The sequence below is a fragment of the Gastrolobium bilobum genome, unplaced genomic scaffold (assembly GCF_033153095.1).
Source record: "Gastrolobium bilobum isolate Gb01-03AN ecotype WA unplaced genomic scaffold, APGP_CSIRO_Gbil_v1 utg8451, whole genome shotgun sequence".
NCBI classification, from domain to species: Eukaryota; Viridiplantae; Streptophyta; class Magnoliopsida; order Fabales; family Fabaceae; genus Gastrolobium; species Gastrolobium bilobum.
In genome coordinates this window covers 55,167-82,500 of record NW_026898154.1, presented here as the reverse complement: position 1 = coordinate 82,500, position 27,334 = coordinate 55,167, and the positions used below count along the sequence as shown (strand labels likewise).

The window sequence follows — 27,334 nt, the reverse complement described above, 5'->3', positions numbered from 1 at the left end:
TAGTCAGAACTTAATGCTCTCGAGGTAATAGCATTAATAGCTCTATTCTCTTCATTGTATGATGGAGGTAAATTGAAATTAGTTGGTTCAGGTCTCACATTTAATTTAGCGTCACCCAGGGGATTTGCATTTACAGGAGAAAGAGGTGCAAAATCAGGGGAAGATATATTTAAAGATACAGGTGGAGGAGTAGACATTGGCAAACTTGAAGGAGTTCTTCCAGCTGCAGTGTTTTTCTCCATCTGCCAAAATGTGAAAATCAATTGCCAATTCTCAAACACTCGCAATCATGTATGTAGAAAAACACAATGCAAGTTCAATTAAGCACACAATTAGTATACAATTATACAAGTAATTTAATTCAACCTGGGCAAGACCATCTCTGATGTAGGTGCGAAATGCCTCACTAGCATTTTGAAGCTGAGCAAATATGTCAACCTAAGATAAAGCGCAAGAACCTTAATCAAATAAGCAAAAAGGAGGATATAGGCTAAAGGTTTATTAACCATTGCATATTATCTAAAAACAACATAATACTTGAATAAATACTTAATTCTTACCTTCGGGTACAATTGGGTAATCCGATATAGTTCTCGTAGACCAATTGTGCAAGTTTGCTTCTCCCCAATCTTTTTAAATATTGCAGCCAACTCTCGCTGCAATTTATTTTCGAGGATGGAAATAAAGAAAACAACAAAGGTAAAAAGGGCATTAAAGTTGCAGAAAAAAGTAGGATATTAGGACATAATAACACAGTAAAAACTGAATACAAATTAGACAAGAAGATCACCACATACAGCTTTAAGACCCAAAATGATGAGAAATAAAGCATAATGATACCTTCAACTGGGCATCATCTGAATGAGTGCCAGAGGCTGAATTATTGGTTGCTGAATCACCCCAATGGTTTTGTCCCGCGGGTCCAGATGCAGTCAACATTCTTGCAGCAGCTAAAGTCTGAAGATCAAAAGCGAGAATAAATAAAATATAAATAATTCTTCCCCCAATAAAACAAAATAAAATAATGTTTTAATGCATACCTCAAGATTAAGTTCAATGTAGGCAAGGATGATGGGTTGAGGTTTCGTATCGATAGGAACCATTGAAAGATGACCCTTTATTGCAGCACCACGAAGCTTGACAAGCTCATGCAGAACAGTTTTCACCATACGCAAGGGTTTGTCATCAGCACCAGCCCTATAAAAATGAAACATTGGTTATTGAAAATTAAGTGATTCTCGTTAAATAGCAAACAAATAGTAGTAACTCTATCCAACAATAGTTATATACCTTCTCCTAATTTCCTCCATCCCCAAGTCTTGCAGGTATAAATGGATGCTTTGAAGTATGCGATCAAGGTCAACATCATAGATGGTGCTCTGAAGAACCTGCAGCACAAAAAAATATATGTGAAGACTGAACAACAAAACTTTGATGAACAAATCTATCCAGATAGAATTTTGCAAACTTTGCTTCTTGACCATGAAAAGTAAAATTACATTTCTGCAATTACTTAAGCCCAATTTTATAGTCCTCCAATACATGGCTAAATATTAATAGAACCAAGTATTACAAGTCCAATAGATTGGCTAATAATTTAATATCCAATAGATATCCATTATATATTTTGGCTGGTTCATTAATCATGCACTAACTAAAACTTCAAATCAATTCAATCGATTATATATTTTTATTGTAATTGGATGGATTGGATAGAACTAGATATGAATGACTGGATAAATGATGATTAATGGATCTTTTTACCACCCCTACAGACATTGGATGGTGAGTAGATTAGGATTTCATAGGTTGGGGACTGGGTTTCCATTTTGGGTGAATTTAGGGTAAAGTTTGGTCATCCAAAGTTTGTAAGGATTTGAAAGCATGGTAGCCAATCCCAGGTCCCAAAAACACTACAGATATATAGGAGATTGCAGAGCAGCCGCTATACCGAAAATCGGGGATACAAATTAAATAATTTATAATACACATACAAATGCTCAAAACTCAAAAAGTACTCTAAATTCAAGACATTCATCATCAACACTATCCGATGTCAGAATACGGAATCATATGGAATTGAAATTAAAAAGAAATATAAAATGGGAATATTTCATTTACACTAACGATGATTCAAGAGCAATAAAACCTAAGCAATTAAAAATAAAATCAAACCGGGATTCGGACAATTTCTGTCAAACAAGTTAATATACCAACATACCAGGATTGGGACAATTTCAGAACAGAGGATGGAAGTCAGAAAAACAAATAAAAAGAAGAAGTTAGAGTTGGAATTGTGCAGACTGCAGAGACATGTGAAGTGCAAACAAAGGCTAAGACAGAAACGTGTAAAATGGAGGCAGGAAAGGTCGGATAAGTGGTTTGGCTGCTGGAAAGAGCCAGATTTCGTAGCGGGGTTTTTTGAACAGATGTTTCTAATCCTAACTTCATTCTGATGTACAAATGGGTGTAAAATTTCAAAAACATCCTTTAAAATTTGCTGAGTGGTTGAAGAAATATGCCTGTTCAACTTGGCAGCTGCAACGCCCATTATTTGGGCACAATATGGCCGTGATCCCAGCCACGACATCCATTACAGAACAAGAAGACATGATAACTAAAGTGTAGCACCCAGAGGCTAATGGCAGTTCGAAAACAATAACATCATTTGGTTAAGAATAAAACAGGCTAGGGTAGTTTCAAGTGAAAAATCAGCTAGGATTTTAAAAGATAAAAAAAGATAAAATTTCAGTGCAGTTTTCAAAAGGATGGGAGTCAGTCAAAAGGATAAAAAAGAATTTCCAACCAAAAGCCGCCTAACCAGAATCAACTAGATCGCCAAGTTTTACACGCTAAAACATTAAAAATTACCTCTGAAATAATTGTGATCCAGCAACGTCTTGGTTAGGGATAGACTCAAAAATGTTGGGGGGGAAATAAGGAGTGTATACTAGAAATAACAAGAGGAACTGATAGGCCGGTCAGGGAATTAGGAAGACAGTTACTCAGTTAGGATGGGGGTTAGTTGGATAAATAGCAGAAGTTGTACTGGGCGCATCTTTTGGAAAAAAAATCTGTAACTGAGCACAATGCTCAGTTGTAAAAGGGAACACACCCCTTGGAGGAAATCACTGTCCTTGATTCGTGATACCCAACAAAGAATATCTTTCACTCTATTCTCCCATCTCTGCATTTTTTACCCTCTAGTCTCCCCAAGTTCCAGTCAGTCTTGGATTACATGACATCCAGTCCCATAAACGTAAACAAAACCCAAATAAAGAGCTTATTGATCTTTAAGGTTAGGACCTTTAAGATTTTATTGCAGGCTACGTAAGTTACCTTTGTAAGCTTGATAAGGCATTTTACAACCAGATCAGAGAATTTCTGATTTCTGGAAGCAAATGACTCATTTGATGCTGGTGAAGGCCACCTTGATGGATCTAAGGGACGTAAAAGATTGATTAGGACAACGAAGGATGAAGTCCGGTCTGCATTATCCTGTATTGACAATTACTGGTTAGTAAAATACTTTGTACTAGTTTAAAAAAAAATACCTTGTACTATTTTTTTGGCATAAAAAATTACACTATCATTTTTACCACAGCATCTCTGAAGTTTCAATTCAACATAAAAAGGGAAAAAAAAATAAACAAGATAAACAAATGAATTAAAAATTAAGTTACTAACCAGAATCTTAAGCATCAATACATTCAATGCTTTCAACAACTGGCTTCCATCATCCATATGAGGAACCCTATCATCCAAGAGCCACAGAAGAAGCTCAGTAATGAGACTATCAAGAGTGCTCTCCTTTACGGCGTGTGCTAATCTTTTATTCTGAAAAGTCTGCAAGGGCCAAAGGGTTATCAATTACAAATAATTATTAAAAGACACCAAATAATACAAAAATGCCTTAAAAAAAATGGAAATTAACTTACCTGCATGAGAGTGTTGAGCACATATTTACAAGAACGTGATGAAGCCCCAGTCAAACTGAAGTCAAAAGTTCTTGCAACCTAATTTAAAAAATCAGAGAAAAATTAACACTTGAAGATCTTTCTCCAAATAAGGGGAAGCGTTGATAAAACTATCTTGCCTTATTTGCAAGGCATGAAACTAGCCTATCTGCATCTTTCAAGAGTTCATCCATAGCACTGCCTTCTGGATCACTAGTGGCCTGAGCCAACTCATGACAAACAACTTTCATTCCTTCAACAGACTGCACCACAAAAATATTTTCAAAACCAGAGTTCAACCTCCATTTTCCAAAACCAAAAAAGACAATGAAGAAAAAACTATAAAGGTATCTATATCTATCAACGCATAACTTTGGTTCTTGATGTAAGAATGATTGTGTGTAAAAAAACAAAGAAACCGTGTTATCCACCTGCTCTGGAGAACCAAAAGAAATAATGTCGAGTGCTTCATTCCAATCTGTGGGGCCAGTAGCAACTGCCACAAGACGAGGCATTGATTGTCTCTCAATGTTACTATCAGGTTGACCATAATTTTTCCTGACAAAAAAAGCAAGATGATAAGGAATGATAGGAGACTAGAAGCTATCATTTTGGGGCAAAAATGAAAGAATTCTTATAAAATTTTTGGAATACCTCAATATTGGACCAGAAAGAGATCTGGCCATTTCTCCACTTTGCTCTGCAACATCAGACCTGGTAATAGAAGCAACAACATGTTCAAAAACATCTGAATATATTTAACATTGACACTGAGATTCACACATCTGTACCCCCTAAACTTCAGAGAATTTTAACTTCTTAAGTTGATAATTTACACAAAAAATGAACTCGACAACCAATCACAGAGGTTTTTAGGGTTTGACTTCCAGCGTTAAATGGGAACCATTATGGCCATCAAAATAATAGAAATTTGTCAAATAAAAAAGTAAAGGAATTTTATTTAAAAAAAAAAATCAACTTAGGAGCAATTAATCACTCAAGTGAAGTCAACAAGTAGTTACTAATTAAACATAGTTAGCCACAAATAGAACAATTATTTTATATGCAATTCTCAAAACTCATTCATCTAGACATCTACTAACTGGCTTTGTTTCTTTCAAAATTTATTTTCCCTGATTCAATTTTCATTACAAATTTAATAAAATATTCGATACTAAATGATTGTCATTAACTAATTTATATTTTAAATCAATTTCTATATGACTATTTTAATTTGTATGCTAATTCAATTTTTTCAAATTTTGATGTTTACCCTTTTCTAGCAGATTATAAATCATTAAATCTACTTTTCCTTTACTGCATTCCAAAAATAATTAATTAGAAAAGGAGACAAACTCCCAAAAGAGAAAATAAAACCAAGAAAAAGACAAATTAAATAAGCATACTATACAAACAAGGGCTAGATCCAGCATATTTCAGCGATCTATGGCCACACCCAATGCAAACCAATCTCAAGTTTTGATATGGGAAACTTGTTGGAGTGTTGCAAATTTCATAAAACAATCATAAAAATTGCACTCAAACAGGAGTGGTGACGTGTGCGTTTGCTGTGCACAAGGGCAACTGCAATTGCTCATCAAAAACAATCATGGCGTAACTAAAAGCTGATGAAAAAAATGTTTTCTTTTCCTCTCAGATCCCTTACTCCTCGAGGACACTTAAAGCTATGTCTGGACTGGCTGCTCTTAGTAAACACAGATGATTCAGTCTGAGAAATCTCTCGGTTACTACAAACTCATCTTCTTTCCTTAGCAGTAATGATTGTGATAGCATCTAATCTTAACTGTTATTGCTGTTGTAAAATTCATGATGAGTTTAATTGTAGAAGAATTTCAAAATATCACAGGTAAAAATAAAAGGGAGGCTGATCGTGTTATTTTAAATAGAACACTACCTGGCCAACCCCAATAGCAAAAGCAAGCCAAGTCTAAACCCTCATAAGGACATTAAAGAACACATCAAAGGGCTAAACTTCTCATTTAAACAAAAAGCTTGGGTTTTTTTTTTTAGTAGCCAGCAACTAGTCTCGGTGACTTTTCATTTCAACTCGTACCACATTATTTCCCCACCACCTAGATTCTCACTTACAGACTTCCCTTTGTTCAAAGTGCCTATCAATCTCCCTCTCCCTGTATTTAGTTTTGCTACATATTATACTCTTATTTTCTTTTATAATGCCTCAATCACAAGACAGCTTCCCTGAAACTATTTATGTTACATTAGAATTTGATATGACTTCCATCCATATCTTCAAGATGAACTTAGCATATATATTAACAAAATCAATGTTTAAAACAAGGAATTCAGTCATATTACTGTTTGCATTTTATATTTGACGATCACAATCAAGAGATCAAAGCTTAAAAGATATATATGAAGCAGCAACTGCATAATATGAAATACAGAATAAATTGGAAAGAATAGCCGTACCCATTTTCTCTGACAGAGCGCCTTAAAATGGCCCTTGCTTCCCCCGGCTTTCCTTCCTTCTTCTTTTCCATCTCCCGGACCTGGCAAATGACACCACTATCATCAGTAAATCAGTATATCAAAAAGAGAAATAAAATGAGCAAAGTATGTATTGACCTTCCACTTAAATCTGTCATCTAACATGCTTTTTTGAGCATCAGTTAGCTTCCCCACAAATCTCCATATGTCCTCACCTGAATAGCAAGATTATAGAAGGAAAATTACTCAGCAAGGCAAGAGGCATGATCAAAAGGAAATCAAAATTCTACATCTAAACCCTTTAAAAAGTAAAAGCATCATTTCATCCATACAGAAGGATATCATTGTACAAATTCTACAATTTACATATTAAAGTAAAAACACAACTACCCAATTCAACAAAATAATACAGATACTTTCTTTCAATACTAATACAGATATAAATCACCAAGCACAAGTATTTTACAAGCATGTTAAAAACTAGAAAGATGGAGTTCTGCAGGGTAAGGCAAACCTAGAATCTTATAACCAGTAGCTAGCGTATTTAATGCAGCTTTCCTAATTTCACCATCCCGTTCTGCCGTCAAACTTGCAACTATTTGCAATGATTTTAGCTGCCCACTAATCTGTCACATAATGCCAGGAATTAATATCTAAAGAAAATACTGAAAAGAAAAATTCGCTACAAAAGCATTAGAAACAATACCTCAGCCGCATGATTATCAATGATAAATCCAACAAGATCAGCGCATTCAATTCGAGTTCGGTTGTTCTTAGAGCGCAACCCCTCTAATATATAAGGGAAGCATTTAGATGCAGAATATATGAGAACAATTTGTTTGGTCAACTCCCGCATTTTTTCTCGTACTTTCTCAATGTTATGCCCTGACTGCAACATTCAGAAAAATGAAATGAACTTTTACTTCTTTACATCTTAAAATTTGATTAGTTTGTTTTTTCTAGCACATAAGAAAGTACACTACTCCCTCCTACTTATTATAGTCAAACAAAAATTAACTAAAGTCAAACACCAGAAAGATTCGCTAGAACAATATCCACAGGAGACGAAGATATCATAGTTGTTCATATATACCTTCTCTACTAGGCATGGAAGAAACAGCGCCACTTCAGACTCTGTCAAAATGTATCCCTCATCCTTCAAGGTGTCTAGCAGTTCAGGAAGAAATTCAAGAACCTGAGCAATTAAGGTGCATGAATATAAGACCAACATAAAACACTTCAACAGCCACGAAGGAAAGGAAAAGAAGGAAACTGAAAGTAAGAAAGAAAACAAAAGGGAAATCCAAATTGAACCTTCAGTAGACATGTTGTGTTTGATTTGCAGAACTGCAACACAAACCACCTTAACAGAATGTCCAAAACTTCTATAACTTCCTTAGCAATGGATGGAAGAGCCTAAGATGTGAAAGAGACGTTTGTATAGGTAAAATAGTATATTCAACACTTCAAAAGCACACAAGTTAATAAGAATGTGAAAAGAACAACACCTTCTGCAGCATTTCAAGTCCATCCACTTGCTTCTTAAAATCTGTACTTAATAGTCTCCTATGTAAATCCTCTCTGAAGTACTTCATCATATCAATCTGCAAATTGTCAAAATATTTATTATAATTCAATATTCATAGGAAAATGAGTTATGGACAATCATTCCTCAAAGAGTGGACCCACCTCAAGATCTTGAATCTGCTCTATACGTGGGTCCTCAAACTTAAACCTTCGAACTACCATTCTCTCTCTATCTTCCTGCATGTAAACCAATCCAGTTGACAGTTTAACCAGACATCTTTTGAAGATTTTGAGTTACTTATGGTATACCCCACTTCAGCAAACAATACCTTATTTGAATCCTTAATATTTAACAAGGCTTGTGATTGAACTGCTATATCTTGAACAGATATTGATTCAGACTTGGTACCCTTTGTTGCCACGACCCTCTTTTGAAAAAATGAAACAAAAAGTTAGTCATCCAAACAAATCTAAAAGTAATCAAAGAAAGAAAAATTAAACATACCGAAGATACAGCTCTATTTCCATGTTTTGACACACCATTGGCAGTTGATTTCCCAACTTTCGAAACACCTTTTGATGTTGCACCCACTGGAAATACTCTAGAAGACTCAAGTGACTCTAAAGACGAAAACAGTGTGAGGCAAAAAAAGAAATAATTATAAGAGGCATAAAAGTTTACATGATAAGCATCAAACATGAGTAGTAAAGAATAAAAAATAGCTATGTTACCAGAGAACCTACCTTGAAAAGCTCCATATGGTTTCAGCTTCTCAAGAACTAAAGTCAGAGCTGGTCCATGAATGTCTTTAACTACCTTTTCAATCTAAATAAATTAACAATTTTAAGGTGCTTGGTATCACATGAATGTTAAGGAAACAAGGGAAGAAACCAGCATTTTTCTCACATACATACCATTTCATGTCCACTAACTCTCAGTATCTCATTAATGCAAGCCTCTGCTGCCTTACGAACATCAGAGGATTTATCCTGAGAAGAAGTCAACATACATTTGATTCCAAGGATATTATGCATCAGAACAGATTTAATAAATGAAATAGTCCAGGAAAAAACAGTAAGCCAAGTAACCGGAACGTACTGCCATTGCAGAAGAGGCTGGCTTCAGCAGTTGTGCAGCTTCAGCAAAACCACTTAGCCCAGAAAGTTGCCTAGATAACCAATCAAAAAGATCCTTACGCCCTTCCGCACCAAGTTTAGAATCCATCAAAGCAATTGTAACATAAGGAACCTACAGTAACATTATACTCAGAAGTCAGAACAAAGATACAAAGACAAAAGAATAACAGAACAATAGATCAGGACAGACCATTTTATCAAGATGAACAGCAGCTAGCCAAGAGTCCAAAGTATTCAGCACACACTCTCTCATGTGCTTCTTATTGTCGCCAAGACATTTCAATATATCAGATAGAATACCCTGCAACAAACCATTTCAAGAAAGTCAGACTTTGAAAGAGGCAATGCAACACTGCCAACTGAAAAGAAAATACAAACAGAATCCTCTCACCTTGCTCGACTTCTCCACAGCTTGTCCCATTGCAGATGCAACATTACCAATTGTTGTCAAGGTAGCCATGACTATGTTTTTGTTGCTATCAAAAAGTCGTCCCCTAAGAGCCCCAAATAACTCCCCTGGTAATAGAACAGTTGTGAACTACTATAAGGATTGACATATTTAATAGTAAACAAGATAATCAACTTAAAGAATTACCAAAATATAGCATATATCTTATCCACAGAGCAATGTTGATGAGAGAGATAGGGGGAGCAACGTTTGCAATTTTAAAAAGTATACAAAAAGGATGTTGATGGAGTACCAGTTCCAGTTGCTTGAATACGCTTATTAGCCTCTTCCAGTATTTTGTTTACAGCTTCGACGGACTCCATACGAACCTACATAAGCAAAATGCCATGCAATAGCACCATAATATACTTCCACATTTATTAAAAGTTCAAAGCAACCTTAAAAAAAACAAAATGAAAAATGATTTGCTAGCTCTTATCAAAAAAACCTTCCAATCAGGGCTTTCCAAGCTCTTCAGGAGAATTGGGGTGATCTTTCCACTAATGTCTTCGCGAGGCAAGCTATCCAGGCCGCCAGCCGCCACGGATGAAGACGAGTCAGATGCCTTGATAGTTCTCTTGGGAGCTGAAGACGCTCCCTGGAGCAAAAAAAAATAAAAATAAAAATGAGAGCAATAGGAAATCGTGAAACTACATAGAACTTACATCACCAAACATAACATACCTCGTAGGGATTTTTGTCATACTCAGTATCAAGGGCACTAAGCAGTGCAGGCTTAACATCAGTAAGAAACCCTTTAATGTCTGAAAGGGGGAAAACCTTAGAGCTTTAAACAATGAAATAATGACGGATAGATATTTGAAAGTTAATGTAAAGTCACCTGGACCAACAAATCTATGCAGAACACCCAAGAGCTTAATTGAAGCATTTCTGGTAGCAGCTGCACTAGACTGCAACCCTATTTCTTTAAGAAAATCAATTAAATCCTGCAAAATGGAACTTGCATCAGAACTTAGAAACTTCAACCAGAAATTTTCATACCAAAAATAAGAAACTAACGTATTTAAAAACATGTAAATTCTAATAACACACCTTAAGCTTTAGATGTGATACACCAAAATCCTCAACAGCAGAAACCATCCACAAAATTCCCTCACTAAGAACCTTAGGATTCTTATGCTCCTTCATGATCTTGTAGAGCTACAATAAAAATACGAGTTTTTGAACATTATTTGTTAACACAGAGATAAGAAAAAGCAAAAAAATCAACAAGATACAGTAAAACCTACATTTTGTACAAATTCCCACATAAGTCCCAATTTACCTAACAGAATTTGATCACAGAAATAAAACACTTGTTCCATAACACATGTGAGCCTGTGTTAGAACATCTTATTCAGCTATAAGCCCATTTACTCTGGATATCAGAGTCATAAACATACAATATCTGCAACCTATATCTCCAAACTTATTTCCTGCTATCTTATTTTTTTACTACAATCAAACTTTTGCAACATTTAAATTTTCAACAAAAAATGAAAGAATTTAAAATATTAAAAATTAGTAAGAAATTATGCAACTATACAAATAAGATATTCGTTGTGAAAGCAACCACCTACTTTTACCTGATTATTAAAATAGTCAGAAGTTGATTAAAGAAAAACGTGTGTATGCTGTTAGAATATTAGATATGATTGGATTCTGTCTTATCCGTAAATAGTCTGACTGTATTCTGACTGTATTAGGATTAGGTTTGGATTAGGTTTGGGCCTTACACTTAAGCCCATTAGGGTCTCTATATATTGTAACTCCCTGACACAGATCAATACACAACGTATTCTTTTACATTTAACTTGGTACCAGAGCTATTTCGTTCTGGGAACCCTCGCTTCCGCTTAGAAATCTTGTTCTTCGCTTTAAAACCTAAGCCCACTGCTTAGGAGTCATCTTTTCTTTGCCGTGCGTCCTTCCGGTAAGACATCAAAGGCTGTAAGTCCTCTCCAGGCATCTTCTGCACGTGTCCACATCCCCAAACAGTCACCGGAGCACCGTCAGCCACTGTTCAGGCTGCCGGAGTACTTTTCCGGCGAGTTTTCAGTCTGGAACGAACGCGAACAGAACCCTCTCCTCCCGGCGACCTGCTCTGTGGAAGTCCGGCCACCATCGGAGTTGTCACGCGCTCTCACGCGCCTCCAGTCTTCTCTGCGCGTGGGCTTCACGCGCCACCTTCTGCCGGCGCGTAAGCACTATTCCGGCGGCTTTTTCCGGCCGGTCTTGGACAGAGAAGCTCGTCTTCTCCTCCTCTTTCTGGATCTGTGGTTGGTTCTTTGTGGGTCTGACTTTTTGTGCGCACCTCTTCTTGATTGGTGATCAGGTTCGTTTCTCTTTATTCGGTTTGTATCTTTGTGATTTGATACTATGGCAGCAAACCCTCCAATTCATTCGGAGGTCAAGTCTCCATCTCCTCCTTTGAGAAATTCTCCCAATATCATCTCTACCAATATTGGGTCCATTACCTCTTCAAAATTGAAGAGATCTGTTAATTACAAGAACTGGGCCACCTCTGTTCGAGTTTGGTTCTTTGGACAAGGATATGGGAACCATCTCACAACTAAGTCTCCTGATGTCCCTAAAGAGGACAAGTCTGATTGGGAAAAGATTGACAACCAGCTTCTGAGTATCCTCTGGCAATCCATTGATCCGATTGTCTTGGATATCTTTTATTCATTTCAAACTTGCACTGAAGTGTGGGAGGAAGCAAAAAACCTCTACACTAATGATGTTCAGCAGCTCTATTTCATCATCTCTCAGTTTATGGAATTGAGCAAATCATCCGACATTCAGATGGAGACATATATTGGCAAGAGTCGCTCTTTGATAGGCATATTTGGATATGCTGCCTTACCCTACTAATGCTACTGCATATCGGAAACAGGTGGAACGTCTCTTTATGGTTGCCACACTCGCTCTTTGATGCAGGCCTCTTACAGTGGTACACTTTCCTTCCCTACATATTCTAATGCTACTGCATATCGAAAACAGGTGGAACGTCTCTTTATGGTTGCCACACTTTCTGGCCTTCCCGAAGAATATGATAATGTTCGTGATACTATCTTGACTAGTGGAGTAGCTGAACGTAAGAATAGACATCTCATTGAGATTGCCAGGACTCTTCTTATTCACATGCATGTTCCTCTTCACTTCTGGGCTGATGCAGTCCTTACTTCTTGCTTTCTCATCAACCGCATGCCTTCATCTGTGCTTAATAATGATATTCCTCATAACTTATTGTTTCCAGATGTTCCTCTCCTTCCTCTATCCCCACATGTTTTTGGTTGTACCTGTTTTGTTCATGATCTCACTCCTGGTAAGGATAAGTTAACATCCAAAGCCTTTAAATGCATTTTTCTTGGTTATTCTCGTCTTCAAAAGGGTTATCGCTGTTACTCTCCTGACCTCAAGCGTTACTTAGTTTCCGCGGATGTCACCTTTTTTGATCAACAACCCTTTAATTCTATCCCATCTTCATTGTCACAGGTTGATCATGTTCTTCCTGTTCCTTTTCTTGACTTGTCTTTGCCAGATGCAGGTGCTTCTACTCCAGATAAGCAATCACCTATTGCTCCAGTACCTAAGGACCGTCCACTTCTCACTTATCAGCGTCGTAAGACAGTACCTCCAGTCGACTCGACCCCTGCTGACTCATTGCCCTCTGCAGTTGATTCTTCCCCTCCGGATCCTTCACCAGAGGCTCTTCCCATTGCTCAAAGAAAAGGTACACGTACTACTCGTAACCCTTATCCTCTTTATACCTTCTTGAGCTATGATCGCCTTTCTCCTCCTCATTTCACCTTTGTTTCTAGTCTTTCTTCTGTTTCTATTCCTAAGACCACAGGTGAAGCACTTTCCCATCCAGAATGGCGCCAAGCGATACTTGATGAGATGACCGCACTTTATACCAATGGCACTTGGGACCTTGTTTCTGCTCCTCCAGAGAAGTCTATAGTTGGTTGTCCCTGGGTGTTTACTGTGAAAGTTGGACCTGATGGCCATGTTGATCGTCTCAAGGCACGCCTAGTTGCCAAGGGTTTTACTCAAATCTTTGGCCTTGATTATAGCGATACATTCTCTCCAGTCGCTAAGATGGCGTCCGTCCGCCTATTTCTTGCCCTTGCTGCTGTTCGTCACTGGCCACTCCTTCAACTTGACATCAAAAATGCCTTTCTTCATGGTGATTTACAAGAAGTTTACATGGAGCAACCACCTGGTTTTGTTGCTCAGGGGGAGTCTGGGAAGGTATGTCGTCTTCGAAAATCCTTATATGGTCTCAAGCAGTCTCCTCGAGCATGGTTCAGTCGCTTCAGTTCTGTTGTACAGGCGTTTGGCCTAATTCGCAGTAAAGTTGACCATTCTGTATTCTATAGGATTACATCTCCTAACAAGTGCATCTATTTGTTAGTCTATGTTGATGACATCATCCTCACCGGAAGTGATCAAGACGGAATCCATCAGTTAAAACAACATTTATTCAGTGCATTTCAAACAAAGGACCTTGGGAAGCTGCGTTACTTCTTGGGAATTGAGGTGGCGCAATCTAGACAGGGCATTTCTATCTGTCAAAGGAAGTATGCCTTGGATATCCTAGAGGAGACTGGTATGTTGGGGTGTAAACCAGTTGATACACCCATGGATCCTAATGTTAAGTTATTGCCCAGACAGGGGGAGCCGTTATCTGATCCTGGACGTTATCGAAGGCTGATTGGGAAGCTCAATTATCTTACTGTGACTAGGCCAGATATTTCTATCGCTGTCAGTACGGCCAGTCAGTTCCTTGATTCCCCTTGTGATTCACATTGGGATGCTGCTGTGAGGATCCTCCGATACATCAAAGGAGCACCAGGAAAAGGTTTGTTGTATTCGGATCAGGGAAATACAGAAATTTGTGGTTACTCAGATGCCGATTGGGCAGGATCACCCTCGGACAGACGCTCTACTTCTGATTATTGTGTCTTCTTCGGAGGAAACTTAATCTCATGGAAAAGCAAGAAACAACCTGTTGTTTCCCGATCTAGTGCAGAAGCTGAGTATCGTGCAATGGCAAATACTACCTGTGAGTTGATCTGGTTAAAGCAGTTGATTCAGGAGCTTCATCTTTGTGAACAGAAACAACCCATGACACTCATCTGTGATAATCAAGTTGCGCTACATATATCCTCTAATCCTGTTTTTCATGAGAGGACCAAACATATAGAGATTGATTGTCACTTCATTCGGGAAAAGATTCAGTCAGGAGAAATCAAGACAGCTTTTGTCAACTCGTCTAATCAACTAGCAGATGTTTTCACTAAAGCTCTTAGAGGTCCTCGGGTTGAATACATTTGTAACAAGCTTGGTGCTCATAATATATACGCACCAGCTTGAGGGGGAGTGTTAGAATATTAGATATGATATGATTAGATTTGATTAGATATGATTGGATTCTGTCTTATCCGTAAATAGTCTGACTATATTCTGACTGTATTAGGATTAGGTTTGGATTAGGTTTGGGCCTTACACTTAAGCCCATTAGGGTCTCTATATATTGTAACTCCCTGACACAGATCAATACACAACGTATTCTTTTACATTTAACTTATGCTATTAAATGTGTTCTGCCTATCACATTTTACAAAGTAGCAAAGATATAAGGCAAATTCACTTCATAAATCTTCAGAAAATGATAAGCAAGAAAAAGTAAATTCACTTTCCACAAATGTTCAGATAGTTAGCAACACTACAATGGTGCACAGACAACAGCACAACTAAAATCATGCCATTCAATTGTGGCAAGGTAACTCAAATATTTCGAACAGTGGCATCAGAAAATGAGTTCTCAAATGATCAGGGTTTCAATATGACTCTTCTCAAGCAGAATATTCTTGCTCATAAATTTTCAGAATAGACAAGCTAGGAACACAGACTTATGCCCAATGATTTGAAGATAAGCCCACAAAGTGCAACCATGCTTACTCTTTCAAAAATGAATCCTGGACCAACTGCTTCAGAAAAAGTAGTAAGGCACTTCATAGCATGTGCACGTGTCTTAATATCTGCTACACGTTCACTTAGTCCTACCAAAATGAAAACAGAAAAGAAAATGAGGTAGCAAATCAGAATATTAGACATTTATAAAGTAAAGACATTACAAAGATTTCACTTTACAACAGGGTTCATATTTGGCAAAAGCTGAATCAAACCACGATACCCACCCATAAGGCAAAGTACTACACACTTCTTTGGGAATTTAGTTGCAGTTGAAGCTATATGAGTGATAACTTCAATAACCTGTTGCTGAACCTGCTCAAGGAAATTACAAGCAGTAAGGGACCTCTTATACTACCCTTTTTATTTTGAGCTATTAATTAATAAAATAACATTAAAATTCCAAAAGAAAATACTTCAGAACCTGAACATTTTTCTCGCCCCATCCAGGTAAAGTGCAGAGCAAACGAATCAAAATTTCTACCGATTGGTCAATGTCCTGTAAGCCTTCTACTTGCTGTTTCAGCAAAGAAATGGCTGCAAAAATCTAACTTCAGCAACCTCACTACTCATCAAGCATGCACAGAAGACATCATAGGAAAATCAAAAGAGGCAGTACTACAACTAATCAAAAGAAAAAAGAGCAAACCATGCAACTTAATAACAAAGATGCCCCAACATTTGACCACTGGGTATCCCCCAACTTGTTGGATATCACAAGATAAAGTTTTGTTAAAAGTGTGGATGCGGCTTAGTTTAAGGCAGTGTAATATAGGCCCAATTTCAATGTACTAAAAATAGAACAAAAATATCGTGATAAAGTTTTGCTAAAAGTGTGGATGCAGCATAGTTTAAAGGCAGTGTAACACAGGCCCAATTTCAATGTACTCAAAAATATAGAACAAAAATAATACTAAAATTTAAAGAATAGTACCCAAAATTTATAATATAAGATGTCAAGGGAGAATAAGCATCAAGTACACATAAACAAATTAAACAACATTCTATTGTATTCCAACTTGGAAAACATCCATAGCCTTAAAAACTTGTACATAGCAAAGGACAAAAACACTCCAAAATATACTAACATTTATATTAATTTTGGCCACTTATGAAAAATTAGCAGAGAAGACATAAAACTAGTTCGTGCCCTGACAATAAAATTCATGTCACAGGTTACACTGTCTCCCCAAGTCCAAATCATCAAAAGGCCTGAGAAGAACTACATATAAGATCTACCAAGCTCTACAAAAGAATAGCATAAATCACCAAATTAAGGTGTATTGATGATGGTAGAGGTAAGATCCTCTACCAGGCCATGTATCCATCACCCCCTCCCCCTATCTACATGCTTCCTCCTCCAATACATATTAAAAAAACTGATAGATGATTACCAACCTTCAAGACGCTCCTTCCACACAGCACTTTTTAATTGAGTGATGGTATCTGACTGTATAAGAGAACCTATTCGGCTTTCAATCTCTTCAAGACTCATTTCAGTAGGCTGCATAATTTTTTATTCACACATAATACAAACTATCATCAGTTATCACATAACAAACTGTGATGGCATATTCATATCAGAGAGACAGCAGATATCAATTTACCTCAACATCTTCAGGAGATTCAATTGATTTTGAAGCCTTCACTTGTGCAACTCCATCTGCTTTTTTGTTTGTCCCAGACTTTACAGCCCCTCCTTTCTTGACGATGGGCTGGAATGTATAAAATATTCAATATATCAACTCATATGCATAAAAATTTACCTGAGCTACAAGCAAGAAGATGCAATCTTACAGCTGCCTGAACAGGTTTCTTTCCACTAAGCATGCTTGCTGCTGACCTTTTAACAAATGAACTTTCGGAGGTCTGTATGTACACATCAGGTCACAAGAAAAAGTGATATTTACTTTATGGTTAACAATTTTTAAAAGGGAGGGAAGATCAAAGAAAGAAAAGGAAAATTGGCAGAGGAGCACTCTCTCTTAAAGAATAATATAAACCATTAAAAAGACCCTCCCCCAACACCTTAAAGCTTTGGGTTTGAATGGTTTTTTACATGGTATCAGAGCTTCAGTGACCACAAGGTCACGAGTTCGATCCTCACCGCCCCCACTTTCTAGAGGAATTAAATAAAAGCACAAAAAGGTAAACCAAAAATTGGGCCAATGCAATATCCACGCTTCAAGCCCAAAAAGCTCTTGCGTGAGGAGGTGTGTTAAAGAATAATATAAAAAAAAAAATACTCCCCGTTAAACCCGACTAGCGAGTGTGGGGTGGAGGAAATCCTTGTATGCAGCCTTACCCTTGCATAATTGCAAAGAGGCTGTTTCCTGGATTCGAACTCACAACCTTTCAGTCATGAAGAAACAGTTTTACCACTGCTCCGGTTCGCCCCCTTTGTTAAAGAATAATATAAACCATTAAAAAGACCCTCACCGTGAGGAGGTGTGTTAAAGAATAATATAAAAAAAAAAATACTCCCCGTTAAACCCGACTAGCGAGTGTGGGGTGGAGGAAATCCTTGTATGCAGCCTTACCCTTGCATAATTGCAAAGAGGCTGTTTCCTGGATTCGAACCCACAACCTTTCAGTCATGAAGAAACAGTTTTACCACTGCTCCGGTTCGCCCCCTTTGTTAAAGAATAATATAAACCATTAAAAAGACCCTCACCCAACACCTTAAGGTTTTGGGTTGAAATGGTTCTTTACACTCTCAACCTACATATTTAACTACTTTCATCTTGTCTATCTTCTAAGAATATTCATTCAATCACAAAAATAATGAAACAACCAAATAACCATCAAAATAAGCAATAAACTCCTGCAGCAACACAGGAAAGTAAAGCTGAAGTCAGAATTCTCAAACTAAGACTAAAAGATAAGTAAACCCACCTCTGCAGAAGATGCACTTGCACGTGTATTTTGCACAGAGGCTGGAAGATCATTATGAAGTCAGTCCCGGAAAAAAAAATAAAAAAATAACTGACAAACAAAGTAGCTCTACAGAATATGAATAACTTTTAGCACTTAAGCTTGGGAGGCAAATCAATCAAATTAAGAAACTGGAAACATGATTTAGTCAAGCAAGATTGGGGAAAATCAAATGTGAGGGTAACTGACAATTTGATAAATGATGATGACCAGTGTATTTAAGGGGATTAATGCCTTATGGAGGTTAATTTGAAATTTGATGATCAGCATGATCATAGGTATTTATTTCCTGATTATCACTATCACAGAGTTTTAAGGACTGTGCATCCTGATCAGAGGAATTTTTCACCGAATAATTATCATATTCATTGGGATCTGTTACCTAATTTATCATCTAATAATGGTCAATCTGTTATAGTTTTTGAGAGGTTGCTCCCAAAAAAAGGCAAAAAAGTGTGTTTGATATACTAGGGTTCATACAATCTAGTAAACCTAAATTTAAGAAAGTAGTTTAAGCTATGTACGACTCTGGAACTCAGGCCACTGTTAGAGAACGGAATCAGCCACATTAGGTGATGCATCACAAATTCAGTCACAGGATACATATAGTTAAAGATGGAGATAAGTTTCAGCATTTGGGAAAATGCTCAAAAGTGGCAGTTCCAATTCCAACAATGTCTGGCCATGTGGACAATGCTGAAAATCATCATAAATCCCAAAAGCGGTGACAAAGTTCGGAACATTGACAGGAGAGAGATAGATGCCGAAGCTTTTTACTGCAAATGCGGAGTTTAATAGAATTTTATATACACTCGAAGTTAGGCTAGGCAGAGTGCAAATAAAAAACGATGATAACAGTGCCCATGTAATTCAAAATTTAAGTTTCATTTAAATAGAGAATGAAGAAGATTTTTCATTTGCAGGCACTAAAGTGGGTGATTTACTTGGGGCTGTTATGGTGGTTTCTTTTCCTGTTTTCTCCTTCATTTCAGTTAGATTTGTGGTTTCCTTTAGAGGAAACTTTGTCCTCCGGCATTTTCCTCTTCTCATCTAATAATATTTACTTTTTCTGACCAAAAAATAATAATTACAAACCTGTGTTAGGACCACCGGGCACAGCATCTTCAGAACCTGCAATCATTTCTGAAAGCTTCTTTCTTCTAACATCATCAAGTTTCTCCAGTGACCTCTCTAGAGGTCTCATGCCAACCGACTACAAGATAATGAATAGTGTGATGCTGAAAACCACAAGAGAAAAAGCAAATCCACAAGCACCAAAGAGATTTAATTGTAACAAATTTTACCTTAGCTATTGCTGCCAATGCTGAAAAGGCAGCATCCCTCACTTCAGGAGTACCATCATTTAGGCTCTGCAAGATCCAACTCTTAATATTTTCAAAACAACATAAACAAAATACCAGATATAAAAACTTTTTAAAAGGTGCTTTCAGACACTAACCACAAGGCATATAAATGGTAATCAAAACAGTTTAAGACATTGATACGGTTGGGCGAAAGAATAGATTTGGGAAGCTGTGTGGAAGGAAGAGGAGTAGGGGATAATTGCCCATGTAGGCAAGCTAAGTCAGCAATGGGTGATGGGGAAATAGTGGTTAGAGTCATGTTGTTGGCATCATCCAAGTTTGTCACCAAAAAAGCAAGGAAGGCTGAATGGAGACATCTTGGATAAACGGGACTCTAGGGCTCATTGGGAGAGAACCAGAACCTCTCATTGTTTTGGGAAGTAGTTCGCATTTGAGTTTTCCTTTCAATCTTGCTATTTCGTACTTGTAATTTTCCCTTTCCAGTTCTGCAATTTTTTCTTTACACACTACATTGTAATTCTCATATTGGACCTATGCTAGGGTTCCAATCTATCAATATATGTATTCTTAATTATACCTACTCGGTCTCTGATACCTATCATCAGACCAAATTCTAAGTGGTCTTACACCAAGTAAAGAAGGGGATCAAACTGACATTGAAATAAAGAGAACTAAAGTTGCAGAACCATATGAAAGCCAGAGTAGTATATATTAGTTTTAAATTTCTCTGGAAAAACAAAAGACATCCACAAAACAAAAATTAAAAGCTGGAACAAACTGACCTCCATACAGATTGGCACGTAATCCTTATGCGCCTTCAAAATAACACCCTTGTTACTTGTTTCAATACAAAATGTCACCCAGGCCAAGGTTAACGATCGCACAAGGGGGACTTTGTTTTTTGTGGCTGTCCTAATATCTGCAACAGATTAAACATAATACACTCAACAAGAAGCACAAATACAACACTAACGGACAGCAGTGACACAATAAATTAAATGTCAACCTACAGAGTATAGATATACAAACAATAACTTGAAATACCAACCAAAATCCATGACTGATTCGCACAGGAAATTAAAGTACCAATATAAACCTACGGCTGTAATATGGCAGCAATTTATTGAAGGATCTGTTATGGACACAAATACAAGGGAGCACAGGACTTGGAGAGTTATACCCGAAGGCACTCTGTTGGATCAGTTTAAGGCTTTTATTAGTGGGAAAACAAAAGCTAGAACAAACTGACCTCTAATGTTACGCCCTGGAAAACTCAACTGTCACTTGTATTACTCAGAAGTAGGAAAACAGAGCAAGAAAGCAATTTTAATGGCTGAAAATTGATTCTTTATTTACGTATTGAAAGTTTACAAGAGGGTAACCCTCCTACCAGGGAAGGAATTTCCCGACTGAGAAATACCAGAGAGGTGAAGCTCAGTTGGGGAATTCCCTCCCTGGTAGGAGGGTTACCCCCTTGTAAACTTTCAATACATCAATAAAGAATCAATTTTCAGCCATTAAAATTGTTTTCTTGCTGTTTTCCTACTTTGTAATACCAATTCCTATATCTAAACTTCCTTGTTCAATGATTAGTAATGTTGGACAATTACTATAATCTTCAGTTTGAAAACTAATTTTCACCAGCAAAAACACCAAAGAGGGCATAACCATGGACTCATATAATGTAGAAAATGGAAAATTGAAGGTTTAATTAAATCCCTTGACCTGTAGCCTTTAAATCCAAGCCAGATATAAGGCTCATTAAAAATCATGGAAGGGAAACCTGCCTTCAACAGTATCAACGAGGCTTATGCATCCAGCTTTGTGCATTGCTTGAAGAGTCTGAGTCAATGACTCAGCCAACGTAGGTTTTTTCTCCTTCAATTTTTCCTATTCATGAAAGAAACATGTCAAGCAAGCACTATTTAAATGTCAGTAAATTATCATTTTATGCCATGTAAAACACAAATTACTATTTACTTAAAATAAAAATTTCCATGAAAGTTAGATGCTTAATTCTCCTGTCACCACCTCTAAATGCACTCAAGACTGAAGATAATCAACTTTCTCCAACCCAAAATCAATTGTTTATTTGCTTCTTGAAGATGCACACGAAAAATGGAAAATGTAAGGCAGTGAGCAGTTCAAAATGACAAATATCATACTCTCTCAAAACCAATTATGTTGACTGACCATTTGAAAATAAAGAATAACTTGATTACATTTACATGGATGCAAGGTATGCACTAATTAACACTGGTACACACAATAGAGAACCAGTGAAGACATAAAATTAATAGACCCCACAGAAAAATGCATTCAACTGTTAACCCTTAATCACATAAGGCTGTAGAATAGTACTTACAAGTAAAACAGGCAATAAAAAACGAGAACTCGCAGAAAAATGGGTTCTTAATCCACGAGCAAGATTTCCAAGAGCCTGGATGGCTTCAACAGCAACAGCAATATTTACATCTGTAATAAGCTGCAGGCAAAAGCAACTAGTTCAACTATAGTTGGCTTAAAATGCATCAATACCTAAGAATATGCAAATACAAATACAATGTCAACAAAGTTGATAATTATGTAGATAGCCTATTTTTGCACAAACATCTAGGCCAGAAAAGAACAAAATGTGCCAATACCAATTTTATGAAGCAATTATATGATAAGCAACTTTTATAATACAATCATACAAACTAATGCATCTTAGCGCAAACATGTCAAAACAATATATATATTCTTTGAACATTTACACAAGTGTTAACCTCCAAAAATAAAGGCCCTCGGAAGAAAGAGCCCAGTGATAATAAGAAAAAAGTTGGAAAGAAATGGGGTACAAAACAACAAAAGAGAGTACTAGATTAATATGATCAAATTAAATGAAAAATGTCACAGTCCCTAGACTTGAATGTTAATTCCTCGTGCCCAAACATTTTAAAGTCATATTTAAGTGGCAAAACTAACAAAATGAGACCTGGAATATTTGCCAATAAGAAAATAGAAATAACACATCAATGTCACCGGATCATCAACACAGCATATATCTTAAGTCACTAAGAATCAGAGACATTTTTTGAGTGGAAATATAGATCAAAACAATGTCAAAGCTTAATAAGCAAAAAGGTCAAGCTGTTTCAATTCCATAAAATAAAACACAACATATATGAAATACCTTCTTTAAGGTCCGACAAACTTCAGAAAAATCACCAGGAGAAATTCTTTTAGTTGATGCAAGCTTTGTTAGTTCAGCGACAGCCTCCTTTCGTTCAGACCATTTGGTAGCTTTCTAAAGATTAATAAGACAAAAAGGAAATAAAACACAATCTCAGATTCAAAACCATCCAACAAAAAGTAAAGCTGTATTAGTTACTAAGTACAATCTGGGAATGGGGCAGAAAACTGACCACTCCATCCCAAAATCCTGATTTCTCCAAAGGAGTCAATATATCAACAGGATCAACAAGCTCATATTCATCTATTTCTTGAGGAGCTGACAATCAAAGTGTTAGATAAGTAAGAAAAGCTATATTAGTGCCACAGACGAAAGCCAAACCATGTCTGAGCAAAAAAAAAAAAACATGCTCCAGCTCCCAAATCAGTAACATACCATCAGTCCCAGATTCTTCAGAAGGGCCAGGACCCACAACCTCAGACACAGCTTCTGGTTCAGGTTCCTTGTCTTGCTCAGATCTAAAATATGGGAATATTTTATTACTAAGATGGTATCACTCCCATACATTGATTTTCATCAACATATTGAGCTAAAAAAGATTCACATAAGTTGTGTTGGCATAAGTTGCGCATTTGCTAAAAGTTGGTGACAACAATATATATATAGTGTCCACCTTACAATGGCTAAGGTCAACATCTGTTGGTAAACCCCGATGTGGCAGGATAAGAGTTTCTGTTGCCAGCAAGTTTTTTTTTTTTCGGTAAATGTTAGGAAGTTATATTTTGGAGACACCACTACCACCTAGAATTATGTCGAAATATTTGGCTTGAGAGAAACGATCATATTTACAACAGCAAGAAAAAATCTTTGCAGTCTTGAAAATTCCTTTCTGAATAGTTTGTTCAAAGGCATCAGCTTGCCTAACATTTTATCATTCTATTTCTTTGAGGCCATTAGTTTGAAGGTATAAAATTAATGTATATGACCTCTACACTTAGGTCCCCATCAGTCATGCTCCAAAAGAATTACATGGCACTTACAAAATAGAAGAACAATGTAACAATATTTACAAAAGTTAGGCTCTTTATTATTAGAAATTGTTAAAAATATCTGAACATATAATAAGAAAACAGAAAGCAGCATGAGATCTTAACGCACAAATATTTGACAAAGATTCCAAAAAACAAATAAAAAAACATAAACAGAAAACTTTTACAAATAAGACAATTTCAAATGATGAGAAGAAAAATAAACATGATCAATTTCAAAATAAGCATAAAATAAAGAGATGAAATAAAAAGAATAAGGATGCACATGTGTTCCATCACATTACATGCATGTCCCAGTGAGCATAGAAAGGATCCTACCATTGCATTGCAAACTCGGTTGGGAAAAAATCTAAACAAAAGCATCAAAACAAGACATATACCTTATTTTGCGGGATGGCTTCGCTGTTCCCGTAACATTTACAAGCTCTGCTTCCAGCTCTTTTTTCTTCATAAAAGAGAGGAAAGTGTACTTTAAAATTTTCATATGGAGAACACACTAAATCAGAAAACCTAAGGGAACCGATTTAGCTTACCATTGTGTCTCTCATTTTCTCAAACAAAATTGATTTTACGCTATCTTTACCAATCCAACGACAAAGTTCAAGAGTCAACCCTTTAGAGGATGCACGAACATTTTGATCTTGATGATCAAAGAGTTCTGGAAGCATCTTCAAAATTCTTTTAGGTGGCACAATTTTCGCTCCAAATTCACTAGTACCATAACAAACGATAATTGTATAAGATCTATAAAAAGAAAACAGCTATTACAGATTTTGCAACAAAGAGATTTCAAACCTTAAAGCTTGAAACATGACATCTATTGCAGGTACCACCGCTTTAGCAACTTTGTTCTTTATTGCTTTCTCCATTGCATCCTAGAATTACAAAAAGCCTTGAGAAAAAACAGAGAAAGAAAAGTATGACTAGTGGATGTAAAGCAATTGATGATTAAACCCAATAGAGAATTCTCCATGTAATGCATATCATGAACCAAGAAAAAGGACAATGGAGAAAATGGTTATTTGAAATCAAAATTTGCAGGATCAAACCTTGTATGAAACAGATATGGACCCCAACTTTGGGTTCGGTAAATGCATAGTTTCTCACAAGTTTAAGTGAATTCAGGGATGTAACTAGTAAATTTCCACATAGACTTTTAGGATAAATTGGTAATCCTCCTAAAAGATACCCAGAGGATGTGAGGAGCAATATATAATATAAATGTTCTGGTTAGGTTTTCCATTGTCTTACTTATTTACCTTTCTTTAAAAAAAAATTAAGTCTTCTCGTCCTCTTCTGTACTCCTCTACTACTCCCTAATAAAATTTGTATTCTTTTTGTGGAAAAAGATATTCCAAAACCATAGTTATCAAATGCGGATTGCGGCATGTCATAGCCAACCCCCAAAAACGCTTATAGCGTTATAGCGGGTTGCGAAAATAGCGGAATAAATATATGACAGAAATAATGACAAAAAGAAACATTTTTTAAAGACAGAGATAGCAGAAGTGACAGAGAGAGACATAGATAGACTAAAAAACCCTTAAATTTTTTCTATTACACATTTAAATTTAGGACAAAATTGACATTTTGCCTTATGACAGCAATATGGCCGCAAATGCTATCGCAATGGCCGCTATTGCGTTCCGGTGCAGCGCAGCGCGATTTCTTGCGCCGAGGCACCGCAACACCCATACGGCGCGGCTCGTTAACTATGTCCAAAACCCAATTCAGAATCAGAACTTTACATGATGGGGAAGGCAATAGGGTAACTTTCCCTCCAGGAGACATAGATGGCAGATGATTTTGTCTCCAATGGCAAAGGTAGGGATGTAAATATATCAAGTGGACTACCAAATGCCTACGGCCTAGCTTCACCTAGTAAGTTTAGTAAAATAGAACATGCTTCGAGGTAAAAAGCCTACTTAAAAAATAAAGCATAGGCCTACTTTTCAAAGGCCAACCATTCAATTCAATCTCAAGTGAAGCAACAAAAAAAATTCCATATAAATATCAGACAGCATTATTGTAAGTTATAAATAAAGTCCTAATGTTGAATATTGTAATAGAACTGCACCACTACCCATTCATTGGGAGATAGAGGGAGAGAATTTGCCATTGCTCATTGCTCAAAGGCCCCATACAAAGACAAAATTTGAAAGAATCATACAGGCTCGTGCATAATAAAGTTGGTCTCTTAACCACCAAAAAAACTGAAAGGCAGTAGCATAAATATCAAGTTTAACATTCTCTGCCCAGGTAACAGCACACAACCAAGATACAATTAGGTGTGCAAATATTAGGAATGAAGACACGGGCGAAAAAAAGGCTTTGCAATTTCAAACGCAAGAAGTTTTTTTCCCGCAAGCATTGTAAATATACATTAAACTTAATAAACAGTTCAAACCCTACTACTGAAACAAAAAGTGGGATCAACCACTAGTCATCTAGACAGTAGACACCCAAAAAAAAAATAGTAGAAAACCATTCAATGGCAACGAAACCAAAAGCACCAAAAAAAGAGTACCAGAAATGCATCCACAGCCTCCAATTCCACCCAGAGCATAAAAACCGCCTGAGCCTTCTCCACCGTCTTAGGCCTTCCCGTCAGACATTTCGCTACGACCGCATCACAAACTTCCTTCCCGTACCTACCCCGAAATTCAAATTCAAATTTAAATTTAAATTCACACCATAACAGTAATTTTTCAAACAGAAAATCCAAACAAAAACATGCAAATAAACAGGAAAACCAACAAAACAAAAACAAAAACTATCAACATATCACCTCCCAGCGTCAGCATCTGCAGCTCGCAAGTAAGCAATCAACGCATCAAGCGCCTTCTCCTGCACTGGGGCATTCGAATCCGCCACAGTCTTCTTAAAAAACGGACCTGGCAAATTCAAAAAACACACACATCAAGATCCAAATCAAAATGCACCATAAAAACCACAAACTCCAGGGAAAACCGCATCCAGATCGAACATCCGGAGATCAGGAAGAATCAGAAAACGCGAAAACCCTAGCAAAAAAAAAAACACTGACCAAATTCGCGGATGCGAGGGTCCTTGGGATCGGAAATGGAGTCGCAGAGAGAGGCCAAATCGATGTTGGCCTCGTTGCGCACCTTCCAGTTCTTGTGGAAAAGGCGATCCTCCCATGGCAGTTTCTTGGCCTCCTTCAACAACTTCTCTTCCTCCGACATTGTTGCTACAATCCGCGCACCCCAACCCTGTCGATCTTTGCAAACGCGCACCGAATTCAAGAGAGAGAGTGTGTGCCTGTGTGTTTTGTTTTTCGTATTTCCTTTTTTGTGTTTTCTGTGTGTGCC

General features: G+C 37.0%; 1 protein-coding gene across 1 annotated transcript in view; it reads right to left on the bottom strand.

Annotated features, from left to right (window-relative positions):
* LOC133313279 (protein MOR1) overlaps positions 1-27,334 on the bottom strand; it is a 28,055-nt gene extending 721 nt beyond the window's left edge. Inside the window, exons 1-53 of the mRNA XM_061514623.1 lie at positions 27,049-27,334; positions 26,791-26,896; positions 26,530-26,653; positions 24,798-24,877; positions 24,536-24,713; positions 24,383-24,447; positions 23,389-23,471; positions 23,186-23,271; positions 22,954-23,067; positions 22,144-22,263; positions 21,566-21,668; positions 20,561-20,697; positions 19,758-19,823; positions 19,549-19,666; positions 18,415-18,455; positions 17,317-17,388; positions 17,127-17,234; positions 16,918-17,023; positions 15,944-16,056; positions 15,747-15,834; positions 15,508-15,608; positions 10,591-10,698; positions 10,379-10,484; positions 10,222-10,301; positions 9,986-10,135; positions 9,791-9,866; positions 9,481-9,605; positions 9,280-9,390; positions 9,052-9,201; positions 8,868-8,942; positions 8,697-8,778; positions 8,458-8,573; positions 8,282-8,380; positions 8,115-8,189; positions 7,934-8,029; positions 7,740-7,841; positions 7,519-7,620; positions 7,132-7,314; positions 6,940-7,051; positions 6,564-6,640; positions 6,408-6,487; positions 4,611-4,670; positions 4,388-4,514; positions 4,097-4,219; positions 3,939-4,016; positions 3,688-3,846; positions 3,340-3,498; positions 1,291-1,388; positions 1,041-1,197; positions 841-957; positions 561-656; positions 367-438; positions 1-242 (exon numbers count right to left, since the gene is read on the bottom strand). The exon at positions 1-242 is cut by the window's left edge and continues 41 nt beyond it. Of these exons, the coding sequence (XP_061370607.1) occupies positions 1-242; positions 367-438; positions 561-656; positions 841-957; positions 1,041-1,197; positions 1,291-1,388; positions 3,340-3,498; positions 3,688-3,846; positions 3,939-4,016; positions 4,097-4,219; positions 4,388-4,514; positions 4,611-4,670; positions 6,408-6,487; positions 6,564-6,640; positions 6,940-7,051; positions 7,132-7,314; positions 7,519-7,620; positions 7,740-7,841; positions 7,934-8,029; positions 8,115-8,189; positions 8,282-8,380; positions 8,458-8,573; positions 8,697-8,778; positions 8,868-8,942; positions 9,052-9,201; positions 9,280-9,390; positions 9,481-9,605; positions 9,791-9,866; positions 9,986-10,135; positions 10,222-10,301; positions 10,379-10,484; positions 10,591-10,698; positions 15,508-15,608; positions 15,747-15,834; positions 15,944-16,056; positions 16,918-17,023; positions 17,127-17,234; positions 17,317-17,388; positions 18,415-18,455; positions 19,549-19,666; positions 19,758-19,823; positions 20,561-20,697; positions 21,566-21,668; positions 22,144-22,263; positions 22,954-23,067; positions 23,186-23,271; positions 23,389-23,471; positions 24,383-24,447; positions 24,536-24,713; positions 24,798-24,877; positions 26,530-26,653; positions 26,791-26,896; positions 27,049-27,208 (5,762 nt within the window). The 5' untranslated portion in view covers positions 27,209-27,334. The remainder of the gene's footprint in view (positions 243-366; positions 439-560; positions 657-840; positions 958-1,040; positions 1,198-1,290; positions 1,389-3,339; positions 3,499-3,687; positions 3,847-3,938; positions 4,017-4,096; positions 4,220-4,387; positions 4,515-4,610; positions 4,671-6,407; positions 6,488-6,563; positions 6,641-6,939; positions 7,052-7,131; positions 7,315-7,518; positions 7,621-7,739; positions 7,842-7,933; positions 8,030-8,114; positions 8,190-8,281; positions 8,381-8,457; positions 8,574-8,696; positions 8,779-8,867; positions 8,943-9,051; positions 9,202-9,279; positions 9,391-9,480; positions 9,606-9,790; positions 9,867-9,985; positions 10,136-10,221; positions 10,302-10,378; positions 10,485-10,590; positions 10,699-15,507; positions 15,609-15,746; positions 15,835-15,943; positions 16,057-16,917; positions 17,024-17,126; positions 17,235-17,316; positions 17,389-18,414; positions 18,456-19,548; positions 19,667-19,757; positions 19,824-20,560; positions 20,698-21,565; positions 21,669-22,143; positions 22,264-22,953; positions 23,068-23,185; positions 23,272-23,388; positions 23,472-24,382; positions 24,448-24,535; positions 24,714-24,797; positions 24,878-26,529; positions 26,654-26,790; positions 26,897-27,048) is intronic.